Raw genomic sequence first — 16,709 nt, 5'->3', positions numbered from 1 at the left:
CCCACTCCAGTGTTCTTGCCTGGAGAATCCGAGGGACAGAGGAGCCTGGTAGGAAGCCGTCTATGGGGTCGCACAGAGTTGGACATGACTGAAGTGACTTAGCAGCAGCCGCAGCAGCCGCAGCAGGACATGGAAGCAACCTAGACGTCCATCAGCAGACGAATGGTTAAGAAGCTGTGGTACATATACACAATGGAATATTACTCAGCAATAAGAAGGAACACATTGGAGTCAGTTCTAATGAGGTAGATGGACCTGGAGCCTATTATAAACAGTGAAGTAAGTCAGAACGAGAAACACAAATACTGCATATTAACACATATATATGAAATTTAGAAAGATGGTAACAATAATCCTATATGCAGGGCAGCAAAAGAGACACAGATGTAAAGAAGAGACTTTTGGACTCTGTGGAAGAAGGCGAGGGTGGAATGATTTGAGAGAATAGAACTGAAACGTGTATATTACCATAGGTAAAACAGATGACCAGTGCAAGTTTGATGCATGAAGCAGGGCACCCAAAATCATTGCCCTGAGACAACCCAGAGGGGTGGGGGGGAGGGTGGTGGGAAGGGGGTTCAGGACAGGGGACACATGTGCACCCATGGCTGATTCATGTTGATGTATGACAAAAACCATCATAATATTGTAAAGTAATTATCCTTCAATTAAACTTAATAAATTAATTTTTAAAAAGGTATGTCTCTTGGTTCCCAAACTACTGATGAATGTTTCTACCATTTTGGGGATCCTGCTTTTCCCATTCCTTCTTCTGTTCCCCCAATTCTTCCACAGTCAAAACAGAAAGAGTTTTGGTGTTTTTTTTTTTAACATTTTCTTCTGCTTGAAGACCTTCAATCAGACTTTGACAAATCAAAGGGTTCTCTTAGTGAGGCACCTGCATTCTAAGCATATTTGTAAATACTTTTAAAGAATTCACACCAACCAGGTGGGTAAATCTACAAGAGGGCAGGAAAATCCTAAAATTCTACTAAAGCTAATCTATCCTTGAAACCCTTTTCTCTCTGATTCATCACTCTCTACTTGAATTTTAATAAGTTAGTGATTCTGCTGCTGCTAAGTCGCTTCAGTCGTGTCCGACTCTGTGCGACCTCAGAGACGGCAGCCCACCAGGCTTCTCCATCCATGGGATTTTCCAGCAAGAGTACTGGAGTGGGGTGCCACTGCCTTCCACTCAGCCATAAAAGGGAACAAAACTGGGTCATTTGTAGAGACATGGATAGACCCAGAAACTGTCAGAGAGTGAAGTCAGTCAGAAAGAGAGAAACAAATATTGTATATTAATACATATATGTGGAATCTAGAAAAAACTGATGTAGATGATCTTATTTACAAAGCAGAACTAGAGACACAGATGTAGACAACGAATATGGATACCAAGGAGGAAAAGTGGGGGTGGGATGAATTGGGAGACTAGGATTGACATATATATATTATTGATACTATGCATAAAACAGATAACTAATATCTACTATATAGCATAGGGAACTCTACTCAGTGTTCTGTGATGACCTAAATGGAAATGAAATCCAAAAAAGAGGGGATATATGCAGATAGTGGATTAACTCTGCTGTACAGCAGAAACCAACCCAACATTGTAAAGCAACAAAACTCCAATATAATTTTTAAAAATGAAAAAAAAAAGTGTTAGGGATTCAGAAAGGTTGGTTGGAGGTCATTTTCTCACCATACTCCTCTACCAAGGGATGGTTTCTCTCAGTTCCCAGGACACTAACACTTCTAACTTTTCTCTTCAGCACAGACTTTTCCTCTGTGAGCACCAGACCCACATATACAAATGCCTTCTTAACATCTCTGCTTGGAGAGCTCTCAAAGTCACTTTGAACTCATCACATCTAAACAAATTCATGTTCTCCCTCTCTACACCTGTTCTTAAGTTACTACTAATTCCTCCTTTGGTCTTCTAATTTCACAAAGACTTCCCTCCCTAAACATCTCTTCAATCCATCACTTTACTTCCCTCCACTTCCTGTCTCACTCCAATCCAAGCTATCCCCATCTGTTCCAGACCAGTCTCTTAACTAGTCTCCATACTTCTGCTCTTCTTCCTCTTCCAGTCCATTTTCTATGGTTGTTGTTCAGTTGCTCAGTCGTGTCTGCCTCTTTGCGACCCCATGGACTGAAGCAAGTGAATCTTCCCTATCCTTCACCACCTCCTGGAGCTTGCTCAAACTCATGTCCATTGAGTAGGCGATGCCTTCCAACCTTCTCATCCTCTGTAGTCCCCTTCTCCTCCTGCCTTTAACCTCTCCCAGCATCAGGACCTCTTCCCATGAGTCGGCTTTTCCCATCAGGTGGCCAAAGTACTGGAGCTTCACCTTCAGCATCAGTCCTTCCAATGAACATTCAGGAATGACTTCCTTTAGGATTGGCTGGTTTGATCTCCTTCTAGTCCAAAGGACTCTCAAGAGTCTTCTCCAACACCACAGTTCAAAAGCATCAATTCTTCAGCGTTCAGCCTTCTTTGTGGTCCAACTCTCACATCCATACAGGACTACTGGAAAAACCACAGCTTTGACTATATGGACCTTTGTCAGCAAAGTAATGGTTAGTAAAACTATGTAACATAGTATACTATGGTCAGTACAGACAATATACATAGTCAGCAGAGTACAGGAGAGGTTGGTTTAGTAGGATTTTAAGAATTTATCTACTTTCTTCCAGATTTCCACAACTTCTGGCTGGTGTGAATACATCATAAATATTTTATTCTTATTTATTTGTTTGGCTGCACCAGGTCTTAGTTGCAGCACTCAGGATCTTTAGTTTTCATGGCAGCATGCAGGATCTTTTAGTTGCTGCATGTGACCTTTTAGTTGTGGCATGTAGAAAATCCCATGGACAGAGGAGCCTGGCGGGCTACAGTCCACGGGGGTCGCAGGGCTGGACACGACTTAGCGACTGAGCACACTCATGGGCTCTAGTTCTGTGACCAGGGATTGAACCTGGGTCCCCTGTACTGGGAGTACGGAGTCCCAGCCACTAGACCACCAGGGAAGTCCCTTTACAAATATTTTCTAAATGTAAATACTTCCACAGTTAGAGATAACTGGCTTATAATACAAATGCCTCACTGTGCCAACCTTCTGATTCATCAGTCTCATTGAAAGTCTCAGCAAAACAGAATGTCAAAAAACCCTTTCCATTTTGACTATGGAGGAGTCTCTCCCAGTTAAAGCCTTTCAGTGGCTTTCCATGGCTGAGGATGAAATCCAAAACGCTTCCCATACATTATGAGACCCCTTACAGTCTGACCCCGGCCTCCCTCTATGGACTCATCTCTACCTCACCCTCATCCGAGTTGCCACCCTCGCCTTCTTTAGTGCTCTGAGCACACCATGATCATTCCTGCTGCAAGGCCTTGACGCTGGCCATTTCCTCTCCCAGAGCAGTCCTTCTCTGCATCTCTGTCCATCTCTTACAGCTCTTTGTCCTCAAAGGATCTCAGTTGTAAACACCGTTTCTTCTGAGCAGCCCTCTCTGACCTCCCACCTTGGGAGGTCAGGTACCCTTGCTAAGCCTCTCTTAGTTCTACCCTTCCTTGTGGCAGTTACCGTAATTTGACTATGATATTTACACTATAATAATTTTATATCTGGCTCCCCTGCTAGCTCCACATAGTGCCATGTAAGTTCCATAAAGGCTAGGATCTTACCAGACCTGCTCATTGCTGTAACCCCAGCCGCACAGTCCCGCAAGACCCTCTGCCGCCTTAAAGACCAGTTTGAGTTTGGGGTGTGTTAAAGTTCAAGTACCACTGACTCTCTCATTAGGGTTAAGAAGCAGGGACTTCTCTGGTGGTCCAGTGGTTAAGAATCCACCTTCCAATGCAGGGGATGTGGGTTCCATTCCTGGTTGGGGAACTAAGATCCCACATGCTGCAGGGCAACTAAGCCCACGAGCTGCAACTAGAGAGAAGCCTGCACATAGCAATGAAAGATCCTGTGTGCTGCAACTGAGACCCAATGCTGCAAAATAAATAAATAAATATTTTAAAAAAAAAAAAAAAAGCTGCAGCAGCAGTCAGGTGCTCACAGTGCACTGAGCACCATGGTAATTTGCTCTCTATTATGATGGGCTTCCCTGGTGGCTCAGATGGTAAAGAATCTGCCTGTAATGCAGGAGACCCAGATTCTATCCCTAGGTTGGGAAGACCCCTTGGAGAAGAGAATGGCAACCCACTCCAGTATTCTTGCCTGGAGAATTCCATGGACAGAGGAGCCTGGCAGGCTATAGTCCATGGTGGTTCGCAAAGAGTCAGACACGACTGAGGGACTAACATACGATGTCTTTGTCCCTAAATTTCAATGAGAATGTTGAAATTAATGTGAGGGAGAGTAGAGGAAGCTTATTTGCTGAACATTCGGTGTTCCAGGGAATCATACCTCCTCAAGGATTAAGGACAGGGCCTCAGGGTTAACAACTAGTTGGTTGATCTAACATGAAGAATTATGAAATCTTTCAGTAGATTTGGATATTAGTCAAAGGCATCCTGTGTGACATGCTTAAAAGGAAATGTAGATTTAAAAGAAGAAGAAGAAAGAAAGAAAGAAAATGCAGAAGAAAAAACAAATCCTGAAGTAATTTGGTATTTATAATCATCAAAGATTCTGAATTATTGCGCAAGGGCAGTGAGATACCAAGTAGATAATCATTTTTTCATTCTTTCTTTCCTTAACCTATACTCAACCTATAAAACAAAATACCTCAAGGAAAACTACTAGCTTAACTGCTTAAGTATACTTTTGGCATTCATGGTGAAAAATAGAGTTTAGTAACTACTTCTGCCTTCACTTAGATTAATAAACATCCATAAAGTAGATAAATAATATGCACAAGGGGTCAGTTTCCTACAAAACAGAGTCAATCAATTTCTCACTTGACAACATGCGTGCTGGAATAAATCGATTTAGTTCACAGCACTGCTTTCAGACACGCTAAGGGATGAAAAAGACAAAATTATGTCAAAGCACTGTTTCACTTCTATAATTAAAAGAAAAGCAATTAACCCAAGCAATTATTTAAATATTGGCTTGCTCCATGACTGACAGCGACTTTTCCAAATAAACCACCATCTGAGATGGTGCTCATCTAACATTCACATTGTGCTAGTTTATGTACAAATGAAAAACTGCCAAATGATCAGACATCTTTCAGTATAAATTACAGAATCTTTAAAAGAGATTACAGAGTCTCTTTTAATAAAGCAATGCTCAAAACAGTCTACTGATGGACCCTTTATGAACAAATCAAGTAACCATTAAAAATGTACTCTTTTTCAAAGGCTCCCTCCACCAACCCTCAGCCTCTTGAAGGCCCATCTTAACAAATGCAGTCTGATGCAGGGCAGGGAGGAGGCTGGAAGGCTCTCGGATTATAGTTGTTTCTGCACCTGTCTGAAACCAAAGGGCAGTGTGTCCCTTGGGGAGAAACATGCCTAAAATAAAATAAAACAAAACCCCAAACTCTAAGTATAGACTTATAATAGAATTGTTTGTTCCTTTTAAGAGGAAAAAAGGAGAGGACATTTTAACAGAAAAATGAAACAAAAAACAAATATGGTATCTCTAAATAAAGAAAAGGTAAAAATATTGTCTAAGGATAGACTAGCTATATATACACAGTTATAATATACATTCTAAATACAGATAAGGAAGGTCTTTGTATTTATAAGTGTGTTTCAAAACATAGAGAAGTAAGCAGATAGTTCAAGAATCTGATGTCTACTTAGATTTGGTGAACTGTAATCCTAATGCCATCCAGAGACCCCAAAGAAAAACCATGCTACTACTTACAATAGCCAGGACACGGAAGCAACCTAGATGCCCACTGGCAGATGAATGGATAAGAAAGCTGTGGTACATATACACAATGGAATATTACTCAGCCATTAAAAGGAATGCATTTGAATCAGTTCTAATGAGGTGGATGAAACTGGAGCCTATTATATAGAGTGAAGTAAGTCAGAAAGAAAAACACCAATACAGTATACTAATGCATATACATGGAATTTAGAAAGATGGTAACAATGACCCTTTATGTAAGACAGCAAAAGAGATACAGATGTAAAGAACAGTCTTCTGGACTCTGTGGGAGAAGGCGAGGGTGGGATGATTTGAGAGAATAGCATTGAAAAATGTATATTATCATATGTGAAACAGATTGCCAGCCCAGGTTCGATGCATAAGACAGGGTGCTCAGGGCTGGTGCACTGAGATGACCCTGAGGGATGGGATGGGATGGGGAGGGAGGTGGGAGGGGGGGTTCAGGATGGGGAACACATGTACATCCATGGCTGATTCATGTCAATGTATGGCAAAAACCACTACAATATTGTAAAGTAATTAGCCTCCAATTTAAATAAATAAATAGATTTAAAAAAAAAAACAAACTACCATGCTAAGGAGATCCAACCAGTCCATCCTAAAGGAGATGAGTCCTGAGTGTTCATTGGAAGGACGGATGTGGAAGCTGAAACTCCAACACTTTGGCCACCTGATGTGAAAAACTGACTCATTTGAAAAGACCCTGATGCTGGGAAGGATTCAAGGCAGGAAAGAGGGGGACGACAGAGGATAAGATGGCTGGATGGCATCACCGACTCAACAGACGTAAGTTTGGGTAAACTCCAGGAGTTGGTGATGGACAGGGAGGCCTGGCGTGCTGCGGTACATGGGGTCACAAAGAGTCAGACACGACTGAGTGTCTGAATTGAACTGAACTGATGTCACAAAAAATTTTTAAACCATCAGTGAAGAACCATGGCCAAATCTCCTGAGTGCTTTGACTCTGCATATAAATCACTAGAGAAAAGCAAATTGGATTTCAGGTGGTCCTTCTAAAAACTGAAAACAAAATTCTTAACTACTGTCAAAAGTATTTGATTTAAATAGATAGCCAGTGGGAATTTGCTGTATGACTCAGGGAACTCAAACTGTGGCTCTGTGACAGCCTAGAGGGGTGGGATGGGAGGTGGAAAGGAGGTTCAGGAGGGAGGGGACATATGTATACTTATGGCTGATGCATGTCGATATATGGCAGAAATCAGTACAATATTATAAAGCAATTATCCATCCATTAAAAATAAATAATTTTTAAAGAAAGTATTAGATATAGAACCTAGGAGCACATGTGCTGAAGGTAACAGAGTGAACTTTAGGTTCATCATTCATTCTGACACACAGACACACACACACACATTTTAGCTTGGTTTATATCACTGTTCTTTTGAGGAAGTTTATAAATACCTAGTTAAGAGGAAAGAGTGGCAAATCAGATCTCTGTCCCAAGGCAACTCAACCTTCCTGCAGCTTACAGTTCATTCTAAAAATAATGTGAAACTCTTGTTTTTAATGGAACCATCAATCTCTCTTATCCTCTGGGAACTCATTTTTTTTCCTTAACACAATTGAAACATGACTAAAGCAACATAATAAGCTATTTTATATGCCTTTTGAGTCAGAAAAGGTTAAGGGCATCATCAGAGCAGGTTGAGAGGCAACAAGATATGTACCTAACGGTTGTGAATTTGTGTTATTTTTAAACGAATCCTTAAAGGTACTAAAAAGGGAAATAAAAAAATTCCTCTAGATAATTTATAAGGGTGTTTCATGTATTTGATGGTACCTGAGCCCTGAAGTTAGGACAATCTTTAGAAATTTAGTCCTATCCATCATTTTACAGAGAAGGAAATTAAAGCTCTCCTGAAATAAAGAACATGAGTTTGCACAAGCTCTGGGAGATGGTGAAGGACAGGGAAGCCCGGAGCGCTGCAGTCCATGGGGTCACAAAGAGTCAGACACGACTGAGCGACTGAACAACAGCAACAACAACTGAAATAATTTAGCCAAGTCACACAGCCAGTTAACAGCAGCATCTCAACTAGAACTAGCCCCTGAATCCTGGTGCATACTCCATACCACACAGACTACAAAGTTCCTGTGATGCTCTCACTTTATTATCACGCAAAAGTACATGTGACTCACAACCAATTCCTCTAGCACTAATAACTTTAAAAGTTTCTTTACCACTGAGTCACCTGGGAAACATCAGATCAATCACTTTAATAATCACTGCACAGAGGACTTTCCTCGCGGTCCAGTTGTTAAGAATCCGCCTGCCAATGCAGGGGACACAGGTTTGGTCCTTGGTCCAGGAGGTTTCTATAAGCCATCGGGCAGCTGAGCCCAGGCACCACAACTACTAAGCCTGCACTATAGGGCCCACATGCTGCAACTACTGAATCCCGTGTGCCTAGAGCCTGGGCTCTGCAACAAGGGAAGTCACTGCAGTGAGAAGCCCGTGCACAACTAGAGAAAGTCCACAAAGCAGTGAAGACCCAGTGCAGCCAAAAATAAATAAATAAATAGCAAAAGAATAAAAATAAAAAATAATCACTGCATAGAGAATTGGAGAAGGCGATGGCACCCCACTCCAGTACTCTTGCCTGGAAAATCCCATGGACGGAGGAGTCTGGTAGGCTGCAGTCCATGGGGTCGCTAAGAGTTGGACATGACTGAGCGACTTCACTTTCACGCACTGGAGAAGGAAATGCACTTCAACCCACTCCAGTGTTCTTGCCTGGAGAATCCCAGGGACGGGGGAGCCTGGTGGGCTGCCGTCTATGGGGTCACCCAGAGTCGGACACGACTAAAGCGACTTAGCAGCAGCAGCATAGAGAATATGTTCATCACAGCACTGTTTATAACAGCCAGGACATGGAAGCAACCTAGATGTCCATCAGCAGATGAATGGATAAGAAAGCTGTGGTACATATACACAATGGAGTATTACTCAGCCATTAAAAAGAATACATTTGAATCAGTTCTAATGAGGTGGATGAAACTGGAGCCTATTATACAGAGTGAAGTAAGCCAGAAAGAAAAACATCAATACAGTATACTAATGCATACATATGGAATTTAGAAAGATGGTAACAATAACCCTGTATACGAGACAGCAAAAGAGACACTGATGTATAGAACAGTCTTTTGGACTCTGTGGGAGAGGGAGAGGGTGGGATGATTTGGGAGAATGGCACTGAAATATGTATAATATCATATATGAAACGAGTCACCAGTCCAGGTTCAAAGCATGATACTGGATGCTTGGGGCTGGTGCACTGGGACGACCCAGAGGGATGGTATGGGGAGGGAGGAGGGAGGAGGGTTCAGGCTGGGGAACACATGTATACCTGTGGCAGATTCATTTTGATATATGGCAAAACCAATACAATATTGTAAAGTTAAAAAATAAAATTAAATTAAAAAATAAAAAAATAAATACTTACTATAAATAGTTTGTAAAAAAAAATTAAGAGATCACTGGTAAGCTCTTTTATTTTCAATCATCTGTTCATTTAAATAATGTGTTGCAATAAGACATAATCCTTGGTAATCAAAAGACTCAAGTCATAATTTCATCCATAAAAATGAACTCTGTATGTATTCAAGTAAGGTTTATATAAGGTACATAAGATTTATTCTGATTCTAAAATTGTTATGATTTAGAAAATTATGTTTGAAATATATTCAAAGCCAATAAAAGTTTGAAATCTAAAAAAAAAAAAAAGAATACACCTTCTCTGGTCTTCTGGGTTTAATCTGTTTTATCTTCATACCACTCCTGATGAAAGTATGGAGAAACTGACACTCTAATAGAGGAGTCAACAAATGGAGACTTACTGTCACCTGGGTGGCTCCTGTTACATCTCCCCACGAGTTCCTTCTGCCTGCTGGGTTCTACCCAGTCCTTCTCTCTACACTATCTGCCCTAGCAAATGCTGAGCTTCAGACAAAGAAAATTAATTTTTCTCCCTAAAAGCTAAGGACTGTCATAAAATAGTCTATCAGATGCATTCAGAAGGGTACTGTCACGCTATGCATCTAATCTGGGGCATTTCAAATAGCAGTTTCTGTTCCTCTTTTGGTGGTGTGTCGTCCAGTTTCTGAACATAACTTCTAGAGGATGAGTGACGCACACCTTGCTGAGTAACGGGTGACCCAAGCCCACCTGTTCTCTCTCCTTGTTAATGTTTATAACCTTACCAATACTCTCCTAATACTTCTATTATATACTAGATCAGTTGGTCTCAAAGCACGGTCTGTGGATTCTGTCTCAAGTGCAGATGGTCAAGCGGTTTTCATAAGAAGGTGGTGCTATCTGCCTTTCCCTGGGGTGATATTTGCATTTACGGTGTAGAAGCAACAGTAATTAAAACTGTGCTTTAGCCTGAATCTAGCACCAAATCTGTAGTCCTGGAATCTTCACTTGTCACACACTTGTGACAAAATAGAAGGAAAAAAGTTTCACTCAAGAATGTTCTGATGATACCCCAACGTTCATTGCAGCACTATTTACAATAGCTAAGACATGGAAGCAACCTAGATGTTCACTGACAGATGAATGGATAAAGAAGTTGTGCTCCATATATACAATGGAATATTACTCAGCCATAAAAAAGGAAAGCATTTGAGTCAGTTCTAATGAGGTAGATGAAACTGGAGCCTATATACAGAGTGAAGTAAGTCAGAAAGAGAAAAACAAATACCATATATTAACGCATATATATAGAATCTAGAAAGACGATACTGATGAACCTATTTGCAGGGCACCAGTAGAGATGCAGGCATAGAGAACAGACTTATGAACAAAATGGAGGAAGGAGAGGGTGGGACGAGTTGAGAGAGCAGTACTGAAATATACATATGACCATATGTAAAAGAGATAGTCAGTGGGAATTTGCTGTATGATGCAGGGAGCTCAAATCTGATGCTCTGGGACAACTTAGAGGGGTAGGATGGGGAGGGAGGTGGGAAGGATGTTCAAGAGGGAGGAGACATACGTATGCCTATGGCTGATTCATGTTGATGTACGGCAACCACTGCAACATTGTAAAGCAATTATCTTCCAATTAAAAATAAATTTCTTTAAAAAACAATGTTCTGATGAAACAATAAAAATTAATTTCATCAAGTTGTGACCCAAATACATACCTTTCTACTATTCTGCCCAACCAACCAGGAGGTATACATTAAGGACTTCAGCCACAAATGGAAGCATGTTTTGAGAAAAAGCAATTGTGAGACTGAGTTTTGAGCTGAACTAGCAGCACTGCTCACAAAGCTCCATTTTTACTTGAAAAACTGAAAGGAAAGCTATGATTATGAGACTTGGGTATCTGGCAGACATTTTCTCAAAAATAAACAAAGTGAACCTCTTACTTTGAGGAAAACAATTGACTGTGTTAATGATCAAATCTAAGTTGCCAAGTGAAAATTAGAATCTTGTAAAAGCTGTATCTTCCCATGTGAGCTTCCCAGTACTTAAAGGATTTTCTCATGAGATTGGTGGGGATAATAAAAAGTTTGACTTTATAAAACATTCTACAAGGAAATATGTCAACATTTGGAAGATCTGTGTAACTCAATGAATCAATATTTTCCCAATGATGTTAGAAGATCAGGCATGAGTAAAAAGCAAGACAGGCCAATGGATGTTACTGCAACAGAGTACAACTGCTCATTGATATGATTTCAGATTCCACAGGGCAACTAACCTTCCAGAAACTTTCACCTGTTCTTGTGTAGAACCAAAAAAGAATGACCACAATTATCTGAAAAGGCTACTAGAATACTCCCTTTTCCCAACTACCTGTGGATTTTCTTCTTCAAATAGCTCAATCAAAACAACAATGCAACATGGTGAAGGCAGAAGCATGCAGGAAAATCAAGCTGTTGTCTATTAAACTAGAAACAGGACATTTAAAACAAGAGAGTCCCATAACCAATGCGAGTCTGATATTTGAAGCAGGGCACCCAGAACCAGTGCTCTGTAGCAACCTGGAGGGATGGGGCGGGGAGGGAGTTGGGAAGGGGGTTCAGGATGGAGGGGACACATGTACACCTATGGGTAATTCCTACTGATGTATGGCAAAACCCATGACAACACTGTAAACTAATTATCCTCCAGTTAAATAAATTTCAAAACAAAAAAACAAGAGAGCCCTAATAAACCACAGAAAATGGTAGGGACAGTGAGAAAATTGAATTGTAGTTTAAAAAACAGCTAATATAACTACTATAGTAAGAAAAGCTTCAAGGTTGACCGGCTGCTTATAATTTAAACACACTCAATGGCACTCAGGTTATCACAACTATTTGTCATAACATGCAATTTCTCTTTTTGTCAGTATGTGTATTTTAGTTTGTAAAAGCACACATGCTTTACACCACTACAACACACCAGAATGTTACCTCAGGCGTAAACAGCTTACAGTCTTCTGATTTTGCTCATCATCTTTTACGTCTAGTTTGAAAATAAAGCAAAATGTGCATGCCCAAGCATTATCCCAGGAGGACACAAATAAATGACTCTTCAGTCTGGGTAGTAATTCATTTGACTATGGCACCTGATTCAAAATTTGTAACTTAATTTATAATCAAAGTGCTTTTATATTAATAATTCACAACACAGAAGTTCACGATTCTCGACAGATGTTTTCAGCATCCTGCTGGATAAGCAGCTGGCACTCTGAAAGTCTACTCAAAGCTTAGCACATAGCAAGCATGGAGGCTGGGCAGTGCCACATCCCTAAGTATCTGCCTGGGTGCTCCAGAACATAATTCAACCTGGGTTTTCTAGAGAGCAGTGGGGTCACTGATGCAGTTTTTCCATCCTAATGTTCCATCACCACTAATCAGGTCATTCTCAAGCCCCTCATGCTAGGTTTTTCCCAAACTTGGTACCAGCTTAAAGCTTTTTGAAAGGGGAAGATTGACAACGAAAGGGGAAAAAGAGGAGGACTTCCCTGGTGCTCCAGAGGGGCCTCCCTGGTGGCTCAGACAGTAAAGAATCTGCCTGCAATGCATGAGACCTGGGATCAATCTCTGGATGGGGAAGATCCCTCAGAGAAGGGAATGGCTACCCACTCCAGTATTCTTGCCTTGAGAATTCCACAGACAGAGGAGCCTGGCGGGGCTACAGTCCACGAAGTCACAAAGAGTCAGACATGACTGAGAGATTAACACTTTCCCTGGTGGTCCAGTGGTTAAGACTGCATGCTTCCACTGCAAGGGGCTTGGGTTTGATTCCTAGTCAGGGAACTAAGATCCCACGTCCTACAAGGTGAGGCCCCAAAAAAAAGAGAGGGGGTGGGGGCAGAAGGAGGAAGAGTACCCTAGTGATTATCCTCTAAGAACAAGGTAAAAGGCTGAGAATGTTCTGGAAAACAGATGACTGCTTCTATGTCAGCAGTCATAACTCAAAAGAGGGACCTGTTTTAAATGATTTAAACAAGAGGGTAGAGTGCCAGAAAAGGAGAGAGTCTTCATCTAAGTCTAGACTAAAGGTGAGAAAAATAAACTTCTGTCATTTAATTCCCCTTAACCTGTTCCTCTCATTGAGGTAGGTAGGCAATGTCGTGACTTTATCGATGCAGATGCTAAAGCTCTGAGGGGCTAAGTCACCTGCACAAGTTCAGGAGTCACGTGCCAGAAAAGTTTTGAAAGCAACTAATTGCAAATAATCCAATTTGTTTAAAATTACAAGAAAATTTCAGGTGAATTATATTTAAAATTAAGATGGACAACTGAGGGAACACATAGGGAATAATTTATGGGGTTTTGTAACATGTATTTCCAACTGTTAAAACACAGTTGTTTACATTTGTTTTATTATTCCTAGGGACCTCGTGATGATGATGATGATGATGTTAGGAAGAAGAAATTATGATCATGTTACAGCTCAGAAAATGAGCTTTACTGGTACAGCAGATAGTATCCTCAATTACTCATTTATACGATTAACTCATTTCAGGCCCCAAACAATCCTAAGAAGTAGGTGACATCATCCACCTCATTTTACAGAAGGGGGAACTGAGGGAAAGAAGAGCTAAGAAAATGCCTCCAGGGGACACAGCTTGCTAGAGACAGACACCCCCCACACCTAGGTGATCAGCTCCTGAGCCCCAGTCCTATAAGCAAAATCTACTAGTAATAGCAACAAGTGCTCATTTTAACTAAGTTTCCCTGTCGACACATAACAGAAAATACTCACCTCTGGTTTGCTAAGGCTGGATGACACCAAGGAACCAGACCCCACGTCCAAATCCCACTGCTTTTTCCCATGATTCTCAGGATCCAAGGCAGCAATTCGGCCATCTAAAGTGCTGATGATCACTAATGATCTGTAAAATTCAAAACGAAAAGGACAGAGTTAAAAAGATACCAAAGGCATACACTTAAAAGAAACCAGCCTCTCCTGGACTTCCCTGGTGGTCCAGTGGATAAGACTCTACCTGCCAGTTCGGGGGACGTGGGTTTGATCTCCAGTCCAGGAAGACCCCACACGTCACAGTGCAAGTAAGTCCATGTGCCACAACTACTGAGCCCAAGCTCTAGAGTCTGTGCTCCACAACAAGAGAAGCCACCACAAGGAGAAGTCCATGCACCACAACAAGAGAAAAGCCAAAGAGCAGCAACAAAGAGCCAGTGCAGCCAATAAAGAATGAAAGAAAGAAACCAGCCTCTCCCCAGGGCTTTGTCTGTAAGGGCCGGGAGCAGGGGTACATCCCCATGAGACTTGTAGTCTTTCCACCTTGTCTTGAGCTCTCCAAGACAACCGCACTATGCCCTTTATCTGCTTGTGCCACTTATGAAAAGCCCCAGAATCCAAGGTCACTCCTCGTCCCCACACTCTAATCCCCACTTGGAACTCAACATACCCTGTTCTGTCCTTTACTCTTGTATTTCCCCAACTCCTGAAGCCTTCACCCTAAAACAGCCTCCCCTGAACGTCCACTCACCTTCTTGCTCTAAAAGAAACCTGAGGACACTCCTTCAGAAGCTATGAGAATTTTTTTTCTCCATCACCCTTACCAGGTCCAGTGATGGGATAAGTATAGTCCTCGTACCGTGCTACCATTTCTAGACTATTTTCTTTCCTTCCTCTCTAAAAACCCACAGGATCAAATCATTCCATCCATTACCCCTCCTAATAATTGTCTTTTGATCTTTGGGTCGCTGGCTCCATTCCTTGGGAATTCTGGGCTCCTAGTTCATTGTCACTATTAACACATTCTGTGGGTTTTCATGATCTGTCCACCTTGCCTCAGTCATTACCATAAACAGACCCTAAGACCTTGTCATTACCTATCACAGCTTCTCTGTCCCACTGAAATTTTAAGCATCCAACCCCAAGCCACAAACTCCTCTTTTCAGCTCACCTCCTCTACTTCTCTGACCCCACCAGAATCTATTAGCTATTGATCCTACCACTGTTACCCTGAACTTCACTACCATTATGCCTTTACTTTTTCCTTATCCAGTTTTTCATTTTGGTTTTTTCCTTAAAGCCAAGATAGTTTTTATTTACTTGACTGCACCGGTCTTAGTTCTCACATTAGGGATCTTTGCTGCCGAGTGTGTGATCTGGCTCTCTGACCAGGGATTGAACCCAGGACCCCTGCATTGGGAATGCTGTCTTAACCACGAGACTGCCAGTGAAGTTCCTCTTATCCAGCTTATATTCCACATCTTTCATCTTAGGCACTTCCCTGCTCATGCCTTCAATTCCCTTTTTCCTCTCCTACACATCACACTGGACTAGCAGAACTCCAACCTGAGTTAAACTCAACTTTCTGCCTTTGCTCCATCTTGCATCTGTGCAGTTGAAGACAAACATAACCATGCTGACAGGTCTCACTTTTATTCAATTACCATCAACATCAAAAGGGCTACAAATGTTGTCCCACAATCATAATATGGTTGCTAGTCTATCCTCTCCCACTGTCCCAGGTTAACTATTTCATTCTGCCTGTGTCCTCAAACTTCCTACACTACTTCTTCCAAGCTCATGCATCCGAGGGACTAGGCCTCCTAGACAGGTGTTTACTAATGAAAACAGAAATAATCAAGAGATCCCACCATCTCATCTCTCTGTGTATCAGCACTTGGACCCATGAAATCCCCCTTGCCTCCTAGTACTGCAAATGAATTGTCCACATTCCCATCCACTCCCAACACTTCCACTCAGGCAACAGGTCTTTCCCCATGCATATGTGAGGACTTATTCCTCAAAATCTCTCCTCTTGCTTTCCCATCAATTATTTCCCCTCTAACATGGCACTCCCCACCCCCAGTCATCAAACCTGCTACTATTTCTCCCAACTTAAAAACCAAACCAGATTACACATAACCATCAACTCTCCCTGCTCCAGCTTCCAATCCATTGCTTGCCCCACTTTGGAACAAAGCTCCTTGAAAGAGTTGTTGTGTAGTCTTAGTCTCCAAATCCTCTCCCCACTTCCTGTACTGAACTATTTCTAATCAAGTTTTTGTCTCTACCCCTCCATTGAAAAGGCTTTAATGGAACTCACCCATGCCTTTCACAGTGACAAATCCCATTCACTTGACCATCCAGTAGCACGTGACCAGCCACTTCTCCTGCTCTCTATCAGCTACATTATTTCCCCCTAGTTTACTGGCACTTTTTAAAAAAATTGTAGCTGATTTACAGTATTGCGTTAGCTTCTGGTATACAGCAAAATGATTCAGTTACATATATCTATGTTCTTTTTCATATTCTTCTTTTTGCTTTATTATAGGATATTGAACGTAATTCCCTGTGTTACATCAAGAAGAACTAAAGAGCCTCTTAATGAAGGTGAA

At 41.5% G+C, this 16,709-nt stretch overlaps 1 protein-coding gene across 2 annotated transcripts in view; it reads right to left on the bottom strand.

The window, feature by feature from the left end:
• The window catches only part of EIF2AK3 (eukaryotic translation initiation factor 2 alpha kinase 3), an 81,952-nt gene that overhangs the window by 49,986 nt on the left and 15,257 nt on the right, over window positions 1-16,709 (bottom strand). For both annotated transcript variants that reach the window (XM_027555477.1, XM_027555478.1), the window contains exon 2: window positions 14,098-14,227. In XM_027555477.1, the coding sequence (XP_027411278.1) occupies window positions 14,098-14,227 (130 nt within the window). The remainder of the gene's footprint in view (window positions 1-14,097; window positions 14,228-16,709) is intronic.

This window comes from Bos indicus x Bos taurus, chromosome 11, assembly GCF_003369695.1.
Source record: "Bos indicus x Bos taurus breed Angus x Brahman F1 hybrid chromosome 11, Bos_hybrid_MaternalHap_v2.0, whole genome shotgun sequence".
Taxonomy (NCBI): domain Eukaryota; kingdom Metazoa; phylum Chordata; class Mammalia; order Artiodactyla; family Bovidae; genus Bos; species Bos indicus x Bos taurus.
The sequence above is the reverse complement of the archived record's forward strand: the minus strand, read 5'-3'. Positions and strand labels throughout refer to the sequence as shown.